Source organism: Schistocerca piceifrons, chromosome 9 (assembly GCF_021461385.2).
Source record: "Schistocerca piceifrons isolate TAMUIC-IGC-003096 chromosome 9, iqSchPice1.1, whole genome shotgun sequence".
In the NCBI taxonomy this organism is placed as follows: Eukaryota; Metazoa; Arthropoda; class Insecta; order Orthoptera; family Acrididae; genus Schistocerca; species Schistocerca piceifrons.
Genome location: NC_060146.1, coordinates 223,653,793 through 223,680,505, shown reverse-complemented (window position 1 = coordinate 223,680,505; position 26,713 = coordinate 223,653,793). Strand labels below are relative to the sequence as shown.

The window sequence follows — 26,713 nt, the reverse complement described above, 5'->3', positions numbered from 1 at the left end:
CATTATTCCTCTTCCACATGTCCTTGACATTAATGCTACCAAGTTTGGTATTTGTACAGTAACTAGTTTCCGTGTTATAACGTGTTAAATAGAGAAAGTTTAATTATAACCACGCTATTGACCGAAAGTGTCCTTTGCAAATTATTTTTTATTTATTAGTAAAACTCAAGTTCCCAAAGTTTCAATAATAAAATTACATCTGAAGGGCCTGAAAAATAATTAAATATGTGACGCGACCTTCCTGCCACGCCCACTTTTTGAAGCAACACTACAGTAACAGCTCGATGAACAGCGATTCCAAGGATTACTTTCAAGCAAACTTGGACGGCGTGCACCTAGAAGGCTGCATGGGACACATCGAGAAGAGAATAGCCTCTAGAGTGAGGAAACTTGTCAGTGATATGAAGGGTAAAAATTTGGAAGATCGAAAGAGCATTGGTGGACACTACAAACTCACAAAGAATGGCAAGGCTATCACACGGAAACTATCCACTGTAAGTGACATGAAAAATTCAGTATGGGCTACATATTTCCACATGGTGTCTACAGATGGACATCCCATTCATTGTCTGTGCCACATTAGCTGGTGTAAATATCTTCACGCTGAGAGGGGTAAAAAGCGCTGCATTCACAAGGAGAGGCTTCCAGATTGTATGCTGGGTGCTGTCAAACCCACTTACAGGTTTCTGGCAGATCCTGAATTACTAATCAATCCAAATGAGTCCCAGAATTCACTCATATGGAAACAATGCTCTCAAACCACATTTTCAATTGCCACAGTTGTCAGAATTGTAATTTATGATGCAGTTCTTGAATTTAATGCTGGGAAAGTAGGAAAGATGAAATTATTAGAGACAATGAACTTTAAGACAGGAATTTTCGCTCAAGACATCGTGAGAAAAATAGATTTACAGCGCCCCTCTGCAGCTGAAAAATCAGTTGATGACCTGGTAAAGGAAAGACGACAGTAAACAAGAAACCAGAAAAATAACTTTGGAGGGAAAGAGGACCCTGAGTACATTAGGTACTGTGTATTATCTACAGTTTGTTTTTTAATGGTTCTTTCATTTCTTGTACGGTAATAAAATCTCTGTTAACTTAAGCAATTATCTTTCCATAATGGCTACAAAACGACTATTTACGTTGGTGGGTAGAATGTATGAGTGGCGATATACCATCTGACTTTCTGAGAAACATCATCCACACAATTCTGAAGATAGCAAGAGCTGATAAGTGCGAGAATTATTACACAATCAGCTTAACACCTCTTGCATCCAAGTCTCTACATGAATAATATAGAGAAGAATGGAAAAGAAAATTGAGGCTATGTTAGATGACAATTAGTTTGGGTTTAGGGAAGGCAAAGGCACCAGAGAGGTTTTTCTGACGTTGCAGTTGATAATGGAAGCGAGACTGAAGAAAAATGAAGGCACGTTCAGAGGAATTGTCGACATGTATAGAGCGTTCGACAATTTCATGTAGTGCAAAATGTTCGCAGTTCTGGAAAAAATAGGGATCAGCTATAGGGAAAGATCGGTAATATACAATATTTATAAGAACGACGAGGGAAGAATAAGGGTGGGAGACCAAGAACGAAGTGCCGGGATTAAAAATCGTGTAAGGCAGGGATGTAGTCTTTCACCCCTACTGTCCAATTTGTACATCCGAGAAGCAATGAGGGAAATGAAAGAAAGGTTCAGAAGTGGAAATAAAATTCAATGTGAGGAGATATCAGTGATAAGATTAGCTGATGAAATTGCTATCCTGAGTGAATGTGAAGAAGAATTACATGAACCGCTGAGTGGAATGAACAGTCTAATGAGTAAGGAATATGGACTGAGAGTAAAGCGAAGAAAGACGAAAATGATGAAAAGTAGGAGAAATGAGAACAGCGAGAAATTTAATATCAGGGTTGATGGTCACAAAGTAGATGAAGTTAAGGAATTCTGCTACCTAGGTAGCAAAATAACAAATGACAGACCGAGCAATGGGGACATCAAAAGCAAACTAGAACTGGCAAAAAGATTCTTGGCCAAGAGAAGTCTACTAGTATCAAACATAGGTCTTACTTTGAGGAAGAAATTTCTGAGAATGTACGTTTGGAGCACAGCGTGGTATGATAGTGAAACATGGACTGTGGGAACCGGAACAGAAGAGAATAGAAGCATTTGAGACGTTGTGCCACAGGAGAACGTAGATAATTAAGTGGACTAATAGAGTAAGGAACGATGAGATTCTCCGAAGAATAGGCGAGGGAAGGAATATGTGGAAAAGACCGACAAGTAGAAGGACAGGATGGTAGGACATATGTGAAGACATCAGGGACTAACTTCACTGTACTAGAAGGGAGCTGCCGAGCGTAAAAACTGTAGAGGAAGACCGAGATTGGAATACATCCTGCAGATAAGTGAGGACAAAGGTTGCGAGCGCTACTCTGAGGTGAAGAGGTTGGCATAGGAGAATAATTCGTGGTGGGCCGCATCAAACCAGACGGAAGACTCATGCTTAAAAAAATGGATACTTGTTTTACTGTCCAATGTTCCTGACTCGTGACAAAAAAAGGAGAAACACGTATTTTGAGACTTAACAGGAAAAAGTCATTGTGACTGTCGGATACACTATTGACTGACGATGGGACGAATCAGGCAGCCTTCTCACGAACTTTAAGTTAGCTGAGAGCCGGACAGGCAGCTACTGTACCAGCCTAGCCTGACTTGGTGGGGGCACCAGCCACTGCGTGTTCAAGAGCACGACACTTTGTGGCTGCGAGCACCACAGTGTATTTATTACGGGATCGCCCCTCCGTTGCTTTTGTCTCTGGCAGAGGTCCAGCCGACCGCGGGAGATGAATCGCTGCCCCTCCCACGTCGTCGGCGCCATAATGCTTTACTGCAGACGCTTTTTGTGCTCTGCTGACGACGACGTAATCCGCAGTCGCCGAAACATCTGTTTCCAAACACGCACGCCGGGCCGCAGAGCTAACAGATCAGCCCCTCCAGGTACATCTCCCCCGTGTGGCGAGGACGGGACGGATAATTAATAAACAATCAAATCTACATATACATGACTACTCTCCAGTTCACACTAGAATGCGTGACACACTTTTCGTAAGTGGAGTTATATGCGAGCTGCAGCATGTAACTAGATTAGAGGAAACGTAGATGCCAGCCAAAGTCGAATAACTGCAAGTAACCAATTAACCACTTATCTACGTCAAATAACAAGACGTGAAGTGTGTTATAATCTACAAATATCGCATATTAAAACAAAACTGTATCATTCTGGGTTCCATTAAAGATGCCTTAAAGTAAAAGGAGTAACGCGTTTGGTCCGCACCTCGTGGTATAGTGGCTATTGTGGTGTCCTTATCATCTTTCGTGATAGTGGCTAGATTGGACTGCGTAAAAAATTTGACTGTGTAAAAATTGGGACTTTGTACGGACGCTGATGGCCGCGCAATTGAGCGCCCCACAAACCAATCATCATCGTCAGTAACGCGTTTGGAACAAGTGAAATACATTGGAGCAAGAAAAAATTGGTTTTTATTTATAAAACGACAACTTGCAGGCCATTTGTCTTGCATTCCACTCCTGAACAGCGCGTGGGAAAAACGTACACTTAAATCTTTCTGTACGACATGTGATTTTTTATTTTTATTTTATTACGATGTTCTCTCTATGTAGAAGGGCATTAACAAAATATTTTCGCATTCGGTGGAGAAAGTTGGTGATTCAAATTTCTTGAAAGAAGAAAGCCTATGTTTCAATGACTGCCATCCTAACTCGTGTATCACATCCGTGACACTCGCTCCCTATTTGCGACAATACAAAACGATCTGCTTATCTTTCGACTTTCCTATGTCCTCCATCGACCTTTAATGATGCGTGACCCACACCGCACAGCAGTACTCCACAACAGAGCGGAGAAGTGTAGTGTAGGCAGTCTCTTTAGTAGACGTGTTGCATCCAGTAAATCGTATCCGTTGTTTCCTGTTCCCCACGACATTATCTATGTGATCGTTCCAATTTAAGTTGTTCGTAATTGTAGTCCCTAAGTGCTTACTGAGTAACCGAAATTTAACGGATCCTTTTTAGCACTCATGTGGATGACCCCACACCTTTCATTATTTGGAGACAGTTGCCACTTTTCGTCCATACCGATATCGTGTCTAAGTCGTTTCGCAGTTGGTTTTGATCTCACGATGACTTTACCAGACGGATAATGATGGTACAGTATGTAAACAACCTACGAGGGCTGCTCAGATTGTATCCTCAATCATTTATGGAGATTAGGAACAGCGGCGCGGCTATAACGCTTCTTGGGAAATGCCAGGTATCAGTTCTGTTTCACTGGATGACTTTGTGTCCCTCACTGACAGGAAATCACGAATCCAGTGGCAAAACAGACGAGGTACTCTACGGCTACTCGGTTTGATCAGAAGCCGTTTGTGAGGAACGGTGTCAAAAGTCTTCTGGAAGTCCACCAGTATACAGTCACTTTGAGATACCTTATCGAAAGCACTCATTACTTCGTGTGTACAAGATGTCGTTGAGTTTCGCAGGAGTCGTTGTTTGCGCAGAAAAAAAAAATCCAAACATGATTTGTTGCCGGTTGTATTTCATGACCATTTCTTACCATAGACTGCCGTGCGACCTTCAGTTGCTGGATCACAAAAGGTCTGGGACTGTAGCGGAAATACATCTGCACCCCACAAGCCACAAAATAGTATGTGGCGCAGCAACTATTCGTTAGACACTTTTCCTGTTTGAGTCGAGACTGGACGCGGGAACAACGATTATCGGTAGGAGTCGGTTGCGAGTTCGAGGCTGTATAGATTTACATTCACGGACTTTCCGCGAAGTGTACGTGGGAGAGAGGCCCATGCAGGGCGTTCTTCAGGTTACACCACAAATAGTCCGTATTGCTGGTTTTTTGTAGCAGGGAAACTCTGGTCTGTCTTGATGACTTACACCACACTCTTTGCAATATAATGGGGGAGGACTGACACATAGGTTATGCAAAAACTGTAAGCCGAATGAGATGAGTCAGAAAACAATTGTACAATGGTCTAGTACAGAATTAGTGCTGTGCTGCTTTACACAGTCAAGCCGATTAAATACATCGACAGAAAAAAATTGCAACAACAGGACGTAATTAATGTAGAGCAATGAAATTTTGGGAATACATTTGTCTAGCTAACATATTTAAGTGATCAACATTGCAAAATCACAGGTTAATGTATGCTCGAGATAAGCCATTGGAAATGTGAAAAGCTAGTACATTAGTAGCAGAAGTAACAGCGAGAATGTTGTATGCAAGCATGCAAATGTGAATGCGCTGTGTTGTAGAGCTTCCGGTTGTCTGGAGTTCCATGCCTGTCGGCCTTGGTACAGTGCAGTTCCCTGCTTCTGGGGTCGCCTTCGTGCTGCTTTGGCGCACAGAGGATTGGCGAGTGCGACATTCAGTTCTGCAGTGGCCTTTGCTCCTGTCCTCGTCTTACTTTCTGTCACAGTCCCCTTCAATCGCCGTCTCTCACAATGACGCACCATACATTCTCGGTAACGTTGTGACTTTGCGGATGATTTTTACAGCTTTCCCTGTACTCGGTATAACTCGTCGATACGGTGCTTCGCGAAACACGAAACAGTTCGGATCCTTTGGTAACGGAAGCGCCAACCGTACGAACACCGACAATTATGCCACGTTTCAACCCATTTACCTCCGACATAATGAACTCAAAATTACACAGGACGCGACTGACACTTGCAGCATATTGAGAACACAGCACAGGTGCCGTTCTCTACTACAGCGCAGCCTTCAGGCTTTTGTGAAATCTGCATCTGTACACGTGGCATCTGTTCTTTCGGGCATGTGCGAAACAACAAACACAATTTAGATCCCGCGGCTGTTATAAATAAGTCGAAACACAAAGGAGTTAATGACTTCTTTTTGATTTGCAACTCCTTGTATTGGCCGTGTTTGCAGTTAAAATTTTTTCTGGATGTGAGGTCCGCCAGTTACGCAAAACACCGTTTTTCTCAATACCCAAACATGTTTCGGCACCACTGTGCCATCATCAGTGGGTTTTCGTTTTTATTTATTCTGCAATATGAACATTTTTGTTAAATGATTAATATAAAACTGCACATCATTTTATAATCATTTAATAAAACTGTTCATATTGCAGAATAAATAAGAACGAAAACCCACTGATGATGGCACAGTCGTGCTGAAACATGTTTGGGTACTGAGAAAAACGGTGTTTTGCGTAACTGGCGGACCTCACATCCAGAAAAAGGAATTAATGACTTTAGCTGCCAGTGCGCATTGATTGAAATCAGTGGGGAAAAGTTGAAAATCTGTGCCGGACCTGGTTTTCTAACTAGGGCCTCCTGCTTACTAGCCAGACGCGCTGACCAGTGCGCCATCCGGACACAGTGGTCATCGCAGCTGCACGGACTTTGCCAGCGCGCCTCCCGTCAGACCCAAATCCTCCACTTACCTACCCACTACTGATGTAGTGCGGCCTGCCCTCTATCCACATTACTCGCGGCATTTCGGCGATCACTGTAAGAGTTAGAGCGTGGAGTGCATCCGCACTAAAGTGACCAACTGTCATCCTCACCCTAATAATACAGGGTGTTACAAAAAGGTACGGCCAAACTTTCAGGAAACATGCCTCACACACAAAGAAAGAAAATATGTTATGTGGACATGTGTCCGGAAACGCTTACTTTCCATGTTAGAGCTCATTTTATTACTTCTCTTCAAATAACATTAGCCATGGAATGGAAACACACAGCAACAGAACGTACCAGCGTGACTTCAAACACTTTGTTACAGGAAATGTTCAAAATGTCCTCCGTTAGCGAGGATACATGCATCCACCCTCCGTCGCATGGAATCCCTGATGCGCTGATGCAGCCCTGGAGAATGGCGTATTGTATCACAGCCGTCCACAATACGAGTACGAAGAGTCTCTAGATTTGGTACCGGGGTTGCGTGAACAAGAGCTTTCAAATGCCCCCATAAATGAAAGTCAAGAAGGCTGAGGTCAGGAGAACGTGGAGGCCATGGAATTGGTCCGCCTCTACCAATCCATCGGTCACCGAATCTGTTGTTGAGAAGCGTACGAACACTTCGACTAAAATGTGCAGGAGCTCCATCGTGCATGAACCACATGTTGTGTCGTACTTGTAAAGGCACATGTTCTAGCAGCACAGGTAGAGAATCCCGTATGAAATCATGATAACGTGCTCCATTGAGCGTAGGTGGAATAAAATGAGCTCTAACATGGAAATTGAGCGTTTCGGGACACATGTCCACATAGCATCTTTTCTTTATTTGTGTGTGAGGAATGTTTCCTGAAAGTTTGGCCGTACCTTTTTGTAACACCCTGTATACATGGAGTGTGTTCTTTAGGACATGTCTCACCTCAATTGTATATGTGGTGTCTTTTCTTCAGCGCATGTCCGAAAGAACAAACACCACGTGTACACTACTGGAAAACGAAAAAAGAACATCCTGACACTAGCAACTAAGGCACGCCGTACTTGCACTGGACAGTACGAGAGTGCAGTTAATGCGATGATCAAACGCGCAGCACTGCAGACAAACCACGAACTGCGTTTTCAGCCGTGGAATGTTGCAAGCTTAACAGCGGCTGTTCACCTCCACGGCCAGTAGCAGCCAGTTTGTAGTGGCACACGGAGCTCGTCTGTGTCTGCAATATAGTTAGCATGCGGCAACAGCGAATAAACGAACCGTTTCTATATCTGACGGAGTTTGAACGAGGTCTGCGGGATTTTGGGCAGTCATACTGCATGTGGCAAGAGGTCTCGACAATGCATCGATGTTTTCGCCAGTCGTCAGCAGGAGGTGCACGTGTCCATCAGCCTGGGTCCACACAGCGGCGATGCATCAATGCAAGCCTAGAAGTGCCGTATCGGACCGCACCACGACTTCACAAAGTATTAGGCACTGTGTGTTCTGGGATTATCAGCGATGGCCATTCGCTACAGTCTCCGCAAAACACGCGTTAGGGCGTCTCCTGCTCTCGTCCCAACATCGTGCACCCCGCACCCAGTAGTGTCGCGGTAGGCGCTTACGAAAAGACGAATGGAGACATGTTGTCTTCAGTGACGAGAGTCGCTTCTGCCTCGGTGCCACTGATGGTCGTACCCGTATGTGGCATCGTTAAGGGAGCGCTAACGTCTGGACTGTACACAGGGCAATTACCGAGCATCATAGTGTGGGTAGCCATGTCTTGTAGTGACAATTCTCCTCTGGTGACCGCAGCGGGAACATTGAACAGTGCACAGAACATCCATAACATCATTCAGTCCGTCGTGCCACCGTTCTTGTATCGAGAGAGCGATGTGCTTTTTCAGCATGACAGTGCACTCACTGCTCACGTTTCCCGTGACACCCAGCTTCCTCTCCAAGGCGTACATCCACTACCCTGGCCAGCGTGATCCCCAGATCTGTCCCCCAAAGAGCACGTTTGCGACTGGATGAAACGTCATCTTTCGAGATGCGCAAGAGCAGCAGGAAATTTGCCACGATTAAGGCACCAGGTGGAAATTGCAATAGCAGGCCACGCGCAAGACTACATCCGTCACCTCTATTATTGACTCCATGGGAGAAGTGCAGCGTGCATTGTTGGAAAAGTGTGGCATACACGGTACTACCGCCGACATTTCGCTTGCCCAGCCCTGTCGACTGTACTCAGGTGCGTATGGAATTGTCGGTGTGATCGTTTGTTGTATGTGTCCTCAAGAGCGTGTCAGTAAAACTACTGGGTCGACGAATTTAATGTGTTCTCTTTTCATTTTCCAGTTAGTGTATAATTAACGTGAGCACGAGCAGACGCCGGCCGCGTGGTCGAGCGGTTCTAGGTGCTTGAGACCGGAACCGCGCTGCTGCTACGGTCGCAGGTTCGAATCCTGCCTCGGGCATGGATGTGTCTGATATCCTTCGGTTAGTTAGGTTCAGGTAGTTCTAAGTCTAGGGGACTGATGACCTCAGATGCTAAGTCCCATAGTGCTCAGAGCCATTTTTTATTTTTTTTTTAATTTTTTACTATCAGTCGATCAGTGCGGATGCACACCACACTTGGAATCTGGGAAATGCCGCAAGTACTCGTAATGAGGATAATGTGCAAGGGGGACCACGTTACTAGTGTGGGGATAAGTTGAGGATCTGGATCTACAGGAGGCGTGCTAGGGTAGTCCGTGTAGGAGTGATGACCACTGTGTCCGGATGGCGCTCTGGTGAGCGCACGTGCCTAACAAGGACGAGACCCGAGTTCGAATCCTGGTCTGGCACAAATTTTCAACTTTCTCTATTGATTTAAATCGATTTCTAGTGGCAGCTAATGTCATTAGTTCCTGTGTGTCTTCATGTGCACGTATGTTGATGCACACATCTCTGGCAACGTTTCCATATTTTTGTCCAACCCCTGTACGTTTCGTATGAGGGCCGCGAAGGCAAGATAAATCAGGTATCGCACGAAGGTCTACAGTCAGTCTTTTTCTCGTCGCTCCATTTGCGAGTGAAACAGGAAATCTAATTGGCAATGGTACAAGACACCCTCCACCATGCACCGTACAATGACTTGGCGAGTACTTGTATAGGTGTAGAAGCAACTGCGATCGACTTCGTAAGAACGGCTTCGTCGAGACCTGGCCGTTTCAGTTTCAGTGCCGGTACCATGGAGGGTGATGACTCTGTGGCGGCCACGCACCTGGGGCGATGCTGTGTGGGTCCCATGGCCGCCGCAGCGTGCCACACTGCCCTAAGGGTTAACGCCCTGCGCCCTTTTTCCTGGCCGGCCCTTTACTCTGCTTGAGCCGCCACTGCCCTCCCAGGGCGCGTCTCCGAGACACCGTGAAATTGTTTCCTTCAGGGGCGTGGTGCCTTCTACTCCCGCCTCCCACTGCAAACAAGACACCCACACGGTTTTTCTTTCCCACTGCCTCCAGTTCTCCACCGTTGACGCACTCAGCTAATCTCTCTTTCTCACTCGTTAGCCACCCGAGCCGTCAGTCCGAAAGAGTATCCGATAGGATCGCCTCTTCATGAAAATACTTAAAGAGAATTACGAAATAAACTAAGAAAATGATGTTTCCAAACTGATGTTTCCTACATATTAAAATTGTTTTCTGGACCCACACTTGAACCATGATCTTTGCTTTTTGCAAGTCTTACCGACTGAGCTATGCGACTGCGACCCCAGCAAGTGGCACTGAATTATTTGTAAAGGAGAGAGAGTATTCTGGTGACCAGGCAGAAATAACCAATGGAGTCCCACAGGGTTCAGTTTCGGGTCCACTACTATTCGTCGGGATTCTGAGAAAAATAGCAGTAACCTATATGGAAAGACGGATGATATAGAATGTGTATAACAAACCACAAGGAAACAACGAGAATGGAAGTCCAAGAATGAAATGCTCGGATTAAAAACAGTGTAAGACAGGGACACAGCCTTCGCCATTGCTGTTCACTCTGTACATCGAAGGAGCAATGGCGGAAATAAAACGAAAATTCAAGAGTGGGATTAAAATTCAAGGTGAAAGGATATCAATGATAAGATTCGGTGATGACATTCCAACCCTGTGTGAATGTGGAGAAGAATTTCAGGATCTGCTGAATGGAGTGAACGGTCTGATGAGTACAGAATATGGGTTGAAAGTAAACAGCAGAGAGACGAAAGTTGTGCGGAGTAACAGAAACGAGATTTGCGATAAACTTAGCAACTTAACTGGTGATCGTGAAAAGTTAAGGAATATTCTGCTACCTTGGAATTAAAACAACACATGATGGAAGGAGCAAGGAGGGTATAAATAGTACACTGGAACAGGAAAAAGGGAATTCCTGGCCATGAGAAGTCTGCTAGCATCAAACATCGGCCCTAATCTGAGGAAGAAATTTCTGAGAATGTACGTTTGGTGCACACTGTGATTCATGGACAGTGGGGAAACCAGAATCAAAGCTTTTGAGATGCGGTGCTGTAGAAGGACGTAGAAAGCTAGGTGGGCAGGGATGATGAGGTTCTCCACAGAATCGGCGAAGAAAGGAACATTTGGCAGGCACTAACAAGAAGAAGGGAGAGGGTGATAGCGGATGTGTTAAGGCATGACGGAATGACTTCCAACGTACCGGAGGGAGTTGTAGAGGGTAAAAACTGTAATCGAAGACAGAGATCGGAAAACATCCGACAAACAATTGAGAATGTAAGGAGCAAGTGCTATACTGAGAGAGGTTGGCAACAAAAGAGGAATTCGTGACTGGCCAAACTCCCCTCGTGTTTGGGACTGCTTGTCTTAGCTGCCTCACCCTGCATATATTTTGCACGTTTCCACCCATGTCCATTCTGTGCTTCACTTCTAATGACCTTGCATTTCTCCCATCAGTATGTTGGTCTGAGTAGTCACGCAACAACGTTCCGTTTTGAGTAACTGTGTTATTTTGTTGCACGTTCGAAATGAGTCATTTGTTTCCGGTTCCGCGGTGGGAGAGGGTTACGCCAGAAATCTGCCGTCCCTGGCTGCGGGACAGGGCCGAGGTGGCTGGCGGAGGGTGGTTGCGGCGGCGCCGGCTCTTAACGAGCGAGCGGGTCGTCCAGTATTGCCGCCAAGTTTTCTCATTAAGCCGGCGAGGGGGAGCGGGGCAGTGGCGGCGAGCAAAATGTAAATTTGAACAGCCGTCGAGCTGGTGCGCCGGCCAGTCACAGCCGTCGCGACAGGCTTTTGTGGAAACTTCCTTTTACCTCCCCCGGACACAATCACGTTCTGCGACACAATTATAGCTGTTGCCTTCGCCCTACACCGTCCAGCTTAAGGTGGCGTCAGTCGTCGGCGGCATTTAGCGAACAAAGTGTTCATCACAGCCGTTGTCAAAGCGAGTAATGAAGTCACGAACGCGTCGTCGGTGTGTGATATTGCGTTGTCCTGCGTAGAACATCGGTAGCGCTTTTCCCTAGACTATGAAGTAGTTTTCCAGCTTCAGTCACTTTTATTTTCCACTAATTCTCAGATCACCGAAGTTAAGCGCTGTTGACCTGGGCTAGCACTTGGATGGGTGACCATGAGGCCTAGCGTGTGCTGTTGGCGAGCGGGGTGCACTCAGCCCTTGTGGGGCAAAACTGAGGAGCTACTTGACTGAGAAGTAGCGGCTGCGGTCTCGTAAGCCGGGAGAGCGGTGTGCTGACCACGTGCCCCTCCGTATTCGCATCCAGTGACGCCGGTTGTCTGAGGATGATACGGCGGCCGGTCGGTACCGTTGGGCCCTCGTGGCCTGTTCGGGTGGAATTCAGTTTTTAATTGTCATGACATAGTTTCGACAACATGCCACAATCATTAGGTTAGATGTGTGTTAATTTTCACTTTGAGGTCTACTTCATGGGTCTGCCAATGAGGCTTAACGAAAAATTTGTCCCCGTGCAGAAAGACAGATTTATTTCACTGTGTACCTCAAGGTAGTTTAATGTTGAAATCTTCTCAGTGATTTCTGTACTTACATCTATGCTGCATATATTCCTATCTGACAGTTAGAGCACAAATACAAAACTAACGCCCCCTAGCACATCGCCATCCGTCCTCTGTCTCCGATCTCCACGTTATGTGGTGAGGCGAAAACTTCCGACACTTTGCCGCCTACCCGTGGTTTCGGCGTCTTGCAACCGCTTCCCACAATTCTTCACGACAGTAGCACTCAAACAAAAAAAAAAAAAAAAAAAAAAACCGACAAACTTTGCCGCTTTCGAGAAGCCATAACAAACCGTCACTTTTCAAAGTGGTTTAAGCTAGGCACACGCGTGAGAGTTTTCCAGTCTCAGAGAGCTTTTGCGAGCTACAAGTGCCGTGCAAACAGCGGCGAAAGTCAACTCGCCGCTAGTATCCGAAAGTGGGGCAACATTTCAAATAGTCCCTCGTGAGAGGTTGTACCTTCAGAACCGCCATCTGCAGAGATCTGCTCTCAGACAACAAAAACCACACCGGCGTTGTCCGAAGAGCTGAGAGTATTCGGAGCCTGCAGAGCGGGCATATTGCGCCCCAGATTTGTACACCACCGCCTCGTGGTGATATATTTTGCACTCGTGCACACATTAAATAATAGAATCCACGAAACAGCGGGTTTGAGCCATAATATGTAGCTTTCGTATGTTTCCGACAGAAAAAATCGCCCTTTTTACCTCCTAAGCGAAAAAAAAACGAGCTGTTAGCATATCACGAAAGTTCTACACTTAAATAATACTGCGCAGCGGATAGCACATAAAACATCGTAGACACACTGTATAGAATCAACAAACGAAAGTAAAAGAAATTGTCATTCAAGTGCCTCGATTCCATGTTGATATGAATGGAAGTCTAGGGCTCTGTCCACTGCACCACATTAACACTGAAATGCGCCAGTTTGTGCACACGTACCAACACTGTTACTGTCACGATGGATACGCACTGTGAGTGAATGTCAGCGATGTGTCGGCAGAAACAGTAATGAAGAAAGCCGCCAGGCAGTGCGCCCAGGACGAAGTTGTGCGTTTAATGACTTTGTGCGAGGAAAGGATGGTACTGGACTACAGGAACTGAGCCAAGAAGCAAAGTATGTTGGCAGAAATGGCTACAGTTTTTAACACCTCCACAGACGAAATTTTCCAGAATATTTATTTGTTAAGGTATCAGTCAAAGCAGTTTTATAACATAGTTTAATTAACAAAGAGAAACAATTGAAGTTACATTGCAAGTAGTCGTTTTGGAACTCGGAAAATTGGCATTTAACTTCAAGTAATGCAACTGTACCTATAGTTTTACATGATGTGATATTTATTGATTATGTTATTGTATTGGCTGTTGAATGGTTCAAATGGCTCTGAGCACTATGGGACTTAACATCTGTTGTCATCAGTCCCCTAGACTTAGAACTACTTAAACCTAACTAACCTAAGGATATCACACACATCCATGCCCGAGGCAGGATTCGAACCTGCGACCGTAGCAGTCGCGCGGTTCCGGACTGAGCGCCTAGAACCGCTAGACCACCGCGGCCGGCTTGGCTGTTGAAGAACAGAGCTTCAGAAGTTTGCGTGTCGTCCCTTAGTCAATAAAAGTAAAAACGTTCAAATAAATGTATGACTCGAAATGTTTCATTTACCAAATATCCGCCGTATTTAGCTTTTGAACGTCTGTGCGTATCAAGATGAAATTGGTGTAATGTTATTTCATTGTAATTGTTACTTAAAGTACTAAAGAGAATAAATGTATAGGGTGACAATTACTAAATTACATAAAATAAAATCGCCGTAACTTCTGAACGGTTTGCGTCAGGACGTTCAAACTGCACGGTTGACCGCGAGCATGGCGGGAATCAGCGTGCGCTGTGTAGTTTGTTTTAGCGACGAAACCCACTTAGATTTCGTGACTGAGAAGTCCCTTTACCCTCTTCGGGTGACTGTGTGGTGTGCAGTGTCCTGTCACGGAATAATCGGTGCGATATTCTTTGATGGCACGGTGACTACCGAACAGTATGTGAAGGTTTTGGAAGATGACTTCATCCCCATTACCCAAAGTGACCGTGATTTCGACAAGATGTGGTTCATGCAAGACGGAGCTCGACCCCACCGAAGCAGGAGAGAGTTTTATGTCCTGGAGGAGCACTTTGGGGACCGCATTCTGGCTCTGGGGTACCCAGTGGCCACCGGCATGGGCCTCGATTGGCCGCCATATTCTCCGGATCTGAACACATACGACTCCTTTCTGTAGGGCTATATTAAGGAAAAGGTGTACAGCAATAACCCCAAAACCATTGCTGAGCTGACAACAGCCATTCAGGTCGTCATCGACAACATCGATGTTCCGACACTTCAGCGGGTCATGCAGAATTTCGCTATTCGTCCGCGTCACATGATGGTCAATGATAGCAGATACATCGAACATATCATAATCTAAATCTGAATATCTGTAGTGACGTTTTCATGTTGAATAAAGTGTGTGCACGCTGTAGTTTGTAGCTAATTTACGTATTTTTTCGTATAGTTCAATAATTGTGACCCTGCAGCTGATCTAGAAATCTTACAAGTAAACGTACCAAAGGACGCATCTCGATTTTGATCGCCTTTGAATATGTTGTAGTGTAGAGCAAAATAAGAGACACGATTTTTTATCCGTGGCCATACGGTTGTTAAGGGAGTGGAACACACCTTTGAAAAGAACTGCGATTAATACACTAATCCACAAAAAAAAGACGAACCACAAAGGAGTTATGAAAATTGGTCACAAATTGATATTCACTCAGGGATCGTCGGAAAAAAGCAGATTTGTAAACTTTGGCTGCAATTTCACCGCGCGGGCGCGCTGCACGATATAACGATATTTCTAGCTCATTTCTGACATATACCTATTTGGAATACCACTTGATCATGTATGACCGAATTTGGTATTAACAATGCTATACGTTTTGGTGTTAGTTAAATGTCGAAATAAAAAACTGACTTGTCGGGGAGGGTATTTTTTTTTTAAAAGAAAATACTTCCCTCGACAAATCTCGGTGCACCATTGTAACGTACATTAAAAACCACACAACTTTTATTTGAAGCTTTTCAACGGTATTCATTCAGAAATATTGAACTCTTTTTTCAGGGTGCGTTTCACCCTCTTAACGGACATACGGGCACGAATAAAAAAATGTGTCCCTTTTTTGCTATAACATATTCATAGGCAATCAAAATCGGAGTGTATCACAGGGATAGGTTTACGCGTTAATGTCACAAGTAGTCTGTGATTAACAGAAATAGATTTACCCATAATACTGTCTTGCTTGGCAATTTTGGATCCAGGTATAAACAGTATATCTTACATCTCCATCGCTGTCATACTCGTAAAATTTCGATATTCTTGCGGATTTGCCATCTCCAAAATCATACTGCCGCCTAATCCGGTCTTTTATCCATCAGGAACACGGTCGGTAACCTTTTTTCCCCGTCAGCACGACGCCCTTCAGTCGCAACCGCTACCTTCATGCACAGAATTACGACAGAAAAATCTCACCGAAAGATTTTCTACTCTGAAGCAGTCATTCAGTTGCCGACCTCGTACACGCGATCGATCAGTTACGCGTGGATCACAGCAGATATTTGGGATTGGAGATTATGTTGCATGTTTTCTGGGCAAGGTAATTCACTCTGAGACAAAAGAAAGAAAAAAAACCGACGCACCACAAAGGAATTTTCAGAATTGGGCACAAAACTGTATATGTGGTATACATGTACTCGTACATAAAAACAAATGAATACAGTTGCAGAAAATATGGATGATTTATTAGAGAGAAACAACTTCACAAATTGTGCAAGTCAGTAACGCAGGAGGGCATTCAACAAGTCCGTCAATCAACGCCAAGCCGCATAACTGATTACATAAGGGCCAGAGGTGGACCAACGCGTTACTGACTTGCTCAATTTATGAAGCTCTTTCTCTTGAATAAATCATCCAATTTTTCTGAAATTGTAATCACTTGTTTGTACACGTACATCACATCTACCAGGTTCCGTCCCATTCGGATAATTCCTTCATGATACGTCGTCTTTGTTGCCTAGAGTATACCCGCTTTTAATGTCTATGCTGGCCCCGTAATTAGTTTTCGAGAAAACCGCGGCTGAACGACGGCCTAGTCGCATCCGACAAAGCGACAATTTTTTTTCGGATCGGACCAGGGAGAGTACGTTGCACCCGGATGTGGCCCCAAATAAACGCCTCACCGCAGCTGGGGGCGGCATTCAGGCAGGTTAATAGCCTCTACCGCTCTCCCACCCCACCCCAATGCCACTGATTATAGATATTCACCGCTGCGGGGCAGTGTGTACGGACAAAAGAATTGACGAAATAACGGAGAGTGGATTCGGTGCGCACGACGAGAGGGGGGGAGGGGGGGGGTGGAAAATCGAGCGCTTTTTAACTAATTGCTGCGGAATAGTTTCATAAATCGACGCGCCGGTTAGCCGGGGGAACTGAATAGCGGCGGCTGCGCCAGTGCAATTTCTGCCGCTATTTCCCCTGACTGCCCGGGCCGCGTAATTCCGTTCGGTGAACCCGCCAACAATGGCCGCTTTGGAGTAAATACCGAACCCTCCCTATTGTTCCCTCCGAATTAATACCGCGGCGGGGAGACAGTGGCGGCGCTTTGAAGACCTCCTGCAGCCCGGCAGCAAGTGTCTGCACCCGAGCCCAGCCGCCGGAAGCTGATGCGACTTTATTGCTAGTACAGGGGAGGCGGGAGCGGCTTCCTAACACATCAGACACGAGAGAGGCGGGTCGCAGCTAGGGACGGAAATTACGCACCTAATGGTTTGTTTAAACCGTAATTGCACTCCCCCATATGAGTGGTTGGGATGTCCGAAACTCATTTCAGTACCCTTCAGCCGAGAAAATATTTTGAAATATACAATACTTACTGTACCGGTACCGTAAAGCTGGGCGACTTTGTGGCGCTTCTATCACTTTATGTAACGCAACATTATAAAAGTGTTTACTGTGACATTTAATTTCCACTTATATGGGATTATATAACATTTAGCCTTTAATAATGATAGAAACAACGGTTTTGTATGCAGTTAGATATTCGGGATGTGAAATATTAACTGTCAAAAAGTCACCCACCAGTACGGGACTACGTTGTGACTCGAAGTCTTAGACAGGGAAAAGAGACTTAAATTCATCTTTCGCGAAAGACGCGCTAACCCTGAGTATCTTTATGACATACAGCTATAACTTCGTTACAGATTATTGTGAATTTTGTTTTATCCGTATAAAGACAAGCATTTGTCACAAATTTGCCCAATTTGGTGAGATTTATTTTCTAATTTTCTTTAACTCCACGTACTTACAGTCCTATCCTCACTGAAACAAATAAGAAAGGAAGGAAGATCTACATTAAGCAAGGTGATTAAACGTATATTCATTACACTTACTCGTATTTACGCGTCTGTTCGATGGAAACGAATCAGGAAAAAAACAGCTCACAAAAAATTCACACAATATCCTCAAAGCAAGGTTATTAGTTCAAATTGTGAGCCACTTTCTTAAAAGTTGTAGGGTTTCAGGAAAAACAATAATACATTTAATACAATATTCTGCGCAACTGTATGTTATACACCGACGGAAAAAATCGCAACACCAAAAGAAAAAAAAGTCAAGTATTGAAATTTATGGAATACATTTGTGTAGGTAACCCATTTAAGTGATTAACATTGCAAGATCACAGGTTAGTGTGAGCGCGAGATAAGCGATTGCAAATGTGAAATGCTAGTACCACAATAATCGATGTAACCGCCAGAATATTGAATGCAAGCATGCAAACGTGCGTGCGTTGTGCTGTACAGATCCCGGATGTCGGTGTTTGGCATGGAGTTCAATGCCCGTTGCACTTGGTCGGTCGATGCAGGACGGTTAATGACGTTGGTGTAGTTTTCCCATGGTGTCCCGTATGTGCTCGGCTGGAGACAGATCTGGTGATCGAGAAGGCCAAGGCAACATGTCGACACTGTGTAGAGTGCCGACATGTTTCATTGGCCGATGGAGAGGGGGGGGGGGGGGGGGAGAGAGAGAGAGAGAAAGAGAGAGAGAGAGAGAGAGAGAGAGAGAGAGAGAGAGAGAGAGAGAGAGAGAGAGAGAGAGAGAGCGGGAGAGGTAGTGATTGAGGGGGTAGAGAGGGAGGGGGAGAGAGGGAGGGGGAAGAGAGGGAGGGCGGGAGAGAGAGAAAGAGAGGGAGGAAGGCAGGAAGCAGATAGGTGGAAAGAATACAGCGAACGCCTCTTGGCGGGACAGGAACCGCCTAATGACGTCATGGAAGAAGAACGAGGTGTCGATAAGGAAGACACAGACGGTCAAGTATTGGAGAGGTTTGCGAGGCTGCAGAGGGCGGAGCTGCGCTCACCTGATGATGAAGGCGGCGGCGACGTTTCGGACCCTGGGACACCTCAGCAGCGCGACGACGGTGAGCAGGTTGCCCAGCACGCCCACCACCAGGATCGTGATGGTCGCCACCGCCGCGAACGTGAGCAGCGGCCGCGGGAAGCTGCTGGCACACACCACACGCCACCGCGTGAGCTGCCGTGTTCTCACCTCGTGAGGTGTGTCACTACATGTAAGCGAGAGGAGCGACTGGAGGAGAATGGAGCAAGCAGGTAATCGTAATACGACGTATTACGGCTGAGTACCTGGGCACTTAATGACAGTGTTCCCCAGGATACAAACAGCAGGTAGGCACTAGACGGAAGGCACATTTATAACACGGCTACTGTCCATGTGCAGGGGGCCTTCAGCACGGCTGCTCATCAATGTCCGTAGACCTTCAAAAATCCACGGCGTGTTCCGAATGCACTGACAAGCATCCACATGTCAAACGAAACTATAGGGTTCCAGAGACCTTGTCAAGTCTCAAACATCTATGCAGACTGAAGGAATGAATGAAAATCTGTACCAAGGCTGGGATTCGAACCTGGCTCTGTTGCTCACTAGGCAGATGCGCTGACCATTACGCCACCTTGGCACAGACGCTTTGGCCACTCGAACGAGTTTAGGGGGAAAAGGAAGTTGAATGGGAGTGTGGATTGAGGAGAGGGAGTGATAGGGTAGTTGTGCAGAGCCACCGTGCCAGGCTGGCGTAGTGATTAGCGCGTCTGTCCAGTGAGTAGCACACACGGGTTCGAATCCCGACCTTGATACACTTTTCATTTGGCGCTTCAGTATGCTTATATAAACCCACAATGTGTTACCAGAGTTGATCGGCACTGTCAACAGAGCTGGAATGCGCCAAAGTGTCGATGTCTGGGAAAGGTGACCATGTGAAAGATTTGCTGTAATGTGTCTGCCGTCAAGTACACATCTGTACTCTGTCGTAACGTGTTCTTTACTCAGTCGTGATACGTCATACCAGGGAAGCCATTGGTTTCTCGACCGGTGTCTGACAGGATTATATGCTTGTTTCCTTGTCCTCTAATCGCTCCTTTCTGTTGAACCTATAATGTCAAACACTCCCAGAATAAAATTATACCAGCAAACTTCAAGGGTGAAATGTAACATGATCACAGAGAAAACTAGTAGATATAAGAAAGTCTTTAATAACAATGTTTTTTTTTGTTTCTTGGCCAGTTTCGATCTACAGGCTCACCATCAATAAGGTGCTGGGCACAATTAAAGGGAGGCGAGAAAAAATGGTTCCTGAGTTAGCATCTCTTGTGATGGACAACGCGACCAGCAAGTTATCGCGAGACAGTATCTGTTGCACAATTGAGTTTATCCCATACTGTCAACGTTACATTTTCATTTTACTGCGTTATTTGACTGGAATAAACGTCTTTCAATAAACTACCATCGTTTCCCAGGTTTGTATGATCTCAGGTTGGGCCAATGACAGATACATATGCTGATGATCGTTTAGGTTAAAACCTCTCATAAGACGAAAGGAAAAATTTGCGATTAGAAACTTCAAGGGATTGTAGAATGTAGATGGTTTCTTGAGGAACAAATTAAGGATAGGAGCTTTTGTGTACCAAAGCCCAAGACTGACGGAATGAGTATAAATAGAGTACTTAAAACCATGCACTTACACGAAACAAAAATGTGTGAATTCGTAAGGGACCAAACTGCTGAGGTCATCGGTCCCTAGACTCACACACTACTTAAACTAACTTATGCTAAGAACAACACACACACCCATGCAGGAGGGAGGACTCGAACCTCCAGCGCGAGGGGCCGCACAATCAGTGACATGGCGCCTCTAGCTGCTCGGTCACTGCACGCGACACTTACACGCACATATATCAAAGATACGTCAATTACACAACAGAAACATTTTTTATCTTGTCTTATGGTTCCTGAGTCTCAGACAATGTTACGCAAAACTTGTACAATTGCAGTTAGAAACAAAAAATCAGAATATATCGTCTCGTCTGTGTAGCAGGTAATCGTAAGAATGCCAAAGATAGTTAATGTAATATGTAGTCAGTGAGTTCTCGGATGGATTGCTCGTAATTTTCTTTTGGTACCGCCATTTCTCGACAACGCAACGCGGTGACAACAGATTTCAGGTTTCATCAAGTGGCCTCAGACTGAAGGTGACCACACGAGGATCGTAACCTGTTACAGGATCCTGAAATACTCATTTGATTATGTAGCAAAAAATATAAAAGGAATTAAAGAAAGTAGTTGGTTCTGTTAGTCATATTTATAAATATAATCCATATGATAGACAACGATGTGGTAAAGTACCGAATGCGTCTCAGAAATGTGGAGAGGAGAAATGTACCTACTTGTTTATCAGTGTCTACTGTTGGCGAGATTCGTTTTGCTGTAGTGGTGAATCGCTCTTGATTTTTTTGAAGCATATTTTCCTCTTCGAACGTCATAAGTTTTTAGCTTAGCGCGCACACACACACACACACACACACACACACACACACACACACACACAAACACTCACACACTTCCTCAGCTCCTTCTTTCAAGGCAAGCAATAAGCTTCGACGAACTTGAATTGCATGAACTCCTACACAGCAGGCAACCCGCGTAGCCGTAATGACGGCAGGGTTATCTGCAACGTAGGCGCTAACATGTACCATCCTCGCGATAAGGCATTGTGTAGCGGGGGTCTTGGCCGGAACTTGGGGGACATGACGGGTATCTGTGTAGCGGGCGCTGGCGAGTAAACTGCTGACGGTAAATCACACACCGGCACAAAGGGCGGCAGATAATGCGAGCACGACGCGCTGCTCCGCTCCCCTTCCCTCCCAGGGGGCGTAACCCGCGCACGCACGCGCACGCCCTGGCCGTGAGTTGCGTTGTCAGCTCGCGATGCTCCCCCTGCCGGTGGCGGCAAATTACCGCGGCCACACCCACCGCCAGCACCGGACGGCCGCCTGGGGAAATGCCGCCAAGTGCCGGAAGTGATAAACACACGCGCCGCTGTCCGCACTCAGTGCGCACTTGCTGCAGGTCTGCGCTATCACCACCACGTGAGTCCCGCCCCCCACCCCCACCCCCCTCTGTCCCTGCCCATCAGACAGTGGCTGCTTGCTCAGTTTACGTGACGGTCGCAGTGCTGTGGAAGCAGGGAAACAGGGAACCGGTCGCCGTTGCTGAGGAAAATGAAACGCAGTAATGGATACCTATGCCTATAACTATACGACGGACGCGAAAAACCATATCGGTTCAAAATAGATACGGGAATTTCAGTTCTAAATAACCGGTATTTTTCGGTATATGTCATAACAAGATTATTTTTATTGTTTTACTGATAACCATATGAAAAAACCCGATGTATCAATTTTATTTTTAAATAAAGACTTTTTTAAACTCGTAATGTTTATTGATATAATTTTCATTACTTCCAAATATAGGCTTATTGTAGAAAATGGGAATAGCGGCCACTGCTATTTTAATAACAACGCCGACAGCTAGAATCGAGCAACAAACTCTTGACATAACAGCTGGCAGAGCACTGCTGACACATTAACGTAGCTTTTTGATGTTGCTGAGCAACTGACGCTACAATCAATCACATCGCAAACGTGTTAGGTCGAGTTCTGATATGGCGATTTGAGGGACCAGCACAGCAATTGGAAGTCGCCACTGTTTTCCTCGAACCACTCCCCCAGCTTTGTGACACGGCGCATTATCTTGTTGAAAAGTGCCACTGCTGTCGGGAAACATGATCGTCATGAAGGGGTGTACATGGTCTGCAACCAGGGTATGATTTTCCTTGACAGTCACGGTGCCTTACACGAGCTCCACTGGACCTATGGATGGCGATGTGAATGTTCCCCAGGGCATAACGAAGCCACCGCCAGCTTGTCTCCGCCCCGCAGTGCAGGTGTCATAGACTTGTTCTCCTGGAAGGCGGCGGATTCGCACCATCCCATAGCGGTAATGAAGAAGGTAACGGCATTCATAAGACCATGCAATACTCTGCCACTGTGCGAACGTCCAGTGCCGATGGTCACGTGTCCATTTCAGTTGTAGTTGCCGATGTCTTGGTGTCGTTATTGGCACATGCAGGGGTCGTCAGCTGCGGAGGACCAGTGTTAGGAGTGTTCGGTGCACTGTGTGTTCACACACACTTTCTGACTTTGCAGCATTTAAGTCGAGTGCTAGTTCAGCTACAGTTTGCCACCTGTCCTGTTTTACCAGTGCCCGGCCTACGACGCCCGACATACGTAATGAGGGGTGGCCGCCCAACCCCAAGACAGGTGCACATGGTTTCAGCCTGGTTTCGCCACATGTTGAAGACATTCACCACAGCACTCCTCCAACACCCGACAAGGCGTGCGTTTTCAGAAATGCTCGTGTCGAGCCTCCGGGCCATCACAGTCTGCCCTCGTTCAAACTCAGACAGACCGCGCGCCTTCCCCACTCCACACGCGGACAGCACGCTCGCTGGTACTACGTGCTCTGTGCGTGTCTCTCTCACTGGCAGTCGTTCCTCGCCAGGTGGCGCTGCTGTCTCCTGGACGGATTTGTATCGATAGTAGTTTGGTGGTCATAACATTCTGGCTGACCATTATGTATATGGCAGTGAGAAGGATGCTATTTCTGCAGCATGGGTTTCTACGAAAATAGGAATCTTGAAATTATAAACAGCAACGGACAGACTAAGTGTTTTGCTTTTCGCAAATAGGGATCACGAATCGCTCCTTAGCCGGCCGCGGTGGTCTCGCGGTTCTAGGCGCTCAGTCCGGAACCGCGCGACTGCTACGGTCGCAGGTTCGAATCCTGCCTCGGGCATGGATGTGTGTGATGTCCTTAGGTTAGTTAGATTTAAGTAGTTCTAAGTTCTAGGAGACTGATGACCATAGCTGTTAAGTCCCATAGTGCTCAGAGCCATTTTTGAATCGCTCCTTAGTGACAAATACTTCCACTTACGAAAAAGGTGACGAGAGGAGTTTGACAAGAACTGTGTTTACAGAATCGGCGTTCATTGCTACGGAGCAGATCTTCCTTCTCCAAAAAGAGTCGCAGAACGAGATTGATAATTCTGCCCTGTAATCACGTACATCTGCCCGCCGGCGCTTTCTACTCTAATATTTGCCGTGTCTGTGTTATACGACGTATTGTGAAATGTTCTTCAAACTCGCACGCATGTCGGAAGAACATTGCGTGGTACATCGTATAACACATCGTGTAATACGGTTTCGTGGTATGCACAGTATAGCGGCTTTGCAGATCAGAGGCTTTGATACGAAAAGGGAGAGTAGCGGCTCGGGTTTCGGGGACGAAGTTGGCGAGGCGCAGGCGGGGGTGGATGGGGGGGGGGGTGAAGGTGTGGGGCGGAGGGGTCTTGTGACGGCGCGCGACGCGAGGGGAGCGCCGGCAAGATGGATGGCCGCTTCGCCCCTGGAGACGCGTCTGCCCCGCCGTGTTCGCAAATCGCTGCCTCGGCCTGCGAGAGGCGCCCGACACCTGGCCCGGGCGTCCTGGATCTGGTATCTGCAAGGAGGGCGGGGGCGTCTCCAGCCAGCCGCGTGCTGCTGGAAGGAAGGCGTACGTACAGCGTACACTGCTCCCCTCACTCCACCTGAGATCTGTTAGCAGGCCGTGCCGCACTCATTGCGTGAAAGGAGGGCACTAGCGGACACGTAAGCTTTCCACGTCTACATCTGTACCTCGCAGGCCTCCTTGCGGTGTGTGGCGGAGGGTACATTGTGTACCGCTGTCACTTCCCGCCTTTCCTGTTCGAGTCGCTGAAGCTTCGCGGAGACAGCGGCTGATGCAAAGTGGGCTCGAATCCCTCTGATTTTATCTTCGTGGTCTTTTCGCGAGATACATTTCGGAAGAACCAAAATACTCCGTCGTTCTGCTAGGAACGCACGCTCTTTGGCACTTCACGGCAAACCACACCGTGATACAGATCGCCTCTCTCGCAACGTCTTCCACAGGAGTTGGCTGAGCATCTACGTGACGTTTTCGTGATTACTGAATGATTGTCGGAAAGGCGCACTCAGCATACAGAATAGTCAAAATAATGTTCCGTGAAATTATAAGCAAGGGCCGTAAGTTTTAAGACTTCAACGGAAATTCCACTGTTAAATGCAGAGCAGAGAGCGAGATGTAAAAACACTACACTGAAGGCCTCTGCGGGACGAAGACGTGATGGGAGAAGAAACAGGAGTCGATACGGAGATGAATGTGGAAAACCAACACTCGTCCATTAGTGCCCACATATGGTTCTGTGCTACGTTCCGTAGTGCTTTTATTCATCCCATGACCATAGGACGATGGTTCCTCGTAAAATTTTATCTTAATGCCAAATGTGTGCATTAATGGACGAATGTGGCTTTCCCACATTCATTCTTACGTCAATGTGATGATGCCCCAAAAGGGCGAAACGCGTCATTTTCTGTAAATAAAAAGAAAAATTTTGCAACCGAGACGGTCTTATTTCAAGAAATTCACAACCGCTTGCCGTACCAGGCGCCAACCGCGGAAATATAACAAGTTATGCATTACTTTATAAATTTATAAAGCTCATTGTGACAAGAATATACGTTGTTGATTTGTTTAACAATATTTTTCAATGATTTGCATTTTAGTCGTTCAAAATTTTGGAGTGCTGCGTAGGACACTTTTTACAAACAAGTTGCCATTGGACGGATATTTATTCGCTACTGTTAGTGCCTGATAAAATAACATTTCGAAATCCGTCACCGTAGTCACCAACTCTGCGGTGTCCTTTTTCGCGAGAAGTGTGCTCTTATGTGGCCAGCGCAGTGGATGGGACACTTTCCTGACTGATGCGCTAAGTCCACTCAATGACGTTGCCAGGAAAGAAGGGAGGTTAGAGTTCAGCGTCCTTTAGACAGCGACATTATTAGAGATGGAGCACAAGTTCCTATCACAAAAGGATGGGGAACAGGAATTTGGTCGTGTCCTTTTCAAAGGAACCATCTCGGCATCTGCCTGGAGTGATTTAGGGAAACTGCAGAAAACCGTAATTCGGGTGCACGAGAGTGCAGCGTGCTGACCGCCGCTCCGCGCCGCCCCATGTCGCAGGAAGGAGAGGGCCAGACGCAGACCCCTGGCTGCTCCTTCTCCCAGGAACAATTCATTAGCCAGCTATTTCGGCAACTACGGTTACGTAAGGGCGAAATTCAGAGCTTGCGAAGCAATTTTACCGCCCTTTCGCGGGAGTTACGCAACGGTCCTCCCGAAATGAAGGCACCTGGCTGGGCGGTACGGATATGACGTCATCAGACGTCGTCTTGGCGATATTCTTAGCCGAGCCAATCAAACGCAGGCAGGCGTACAATGGCACGGTAGTGCTGCTTAAATCTCTCGTTAACTTTCCAAAAAATTAGGAAGCGTGTAATAGACTCTTTATTCGCTCCTTCCGTACATTTCTGGAAAAGGCTAAGCAGTAATTTACGTGCGATGGAAAACACATTACACTAAAAAGGTGACTGGCCAAAATTTTATGACCACCTGCTTAGTAGCAGCGAATCTGCGTGGAGCTGATTCGAGTTGTCTTTCGCAGGTTTAAGGCGGTGCGCGGCAGCAGATGTCTGCGCACACACCAGGCAGTTCACATACGGGGCGGAGGCTTCTGGGTGCAGATCTGGCGCCATATGGTGTCTAAGACGAGCTCCATCGGGTTGAGATCGGGTGAGTTTGGCGGCTAAGACGTCAGCCTGAGTTCACTGTGGTGCTCCTGAAACCACTGTAGCACG

The 26,713-nt window shown here is 46.4% G+C and overlaps 1 protein-coding gene across 1 annotated transcript in view; it reads right to left on the bottom strand.

Annotated features, from left to right (window-relative positions):
- Nucleotides 1-26,713, bottom strand: part of LOC124717108 (G-protein coupled receptor moody-like) — a 336,472-nt gene that overhangs the window by 74,598 nt on the left and 235,161 nt on the right. The window contains exon 4 of the mRNA XM_047243820.1: nucleotides 18,928-19,068. Coding sequence (XP_047099776.1) covers nucleotides 18,928-19,068 — 141 coding nt within the window. The remainder of the gene's footprint in view (nucleotides 1-18,927; nucleotides 19,069-26,713) is intronic.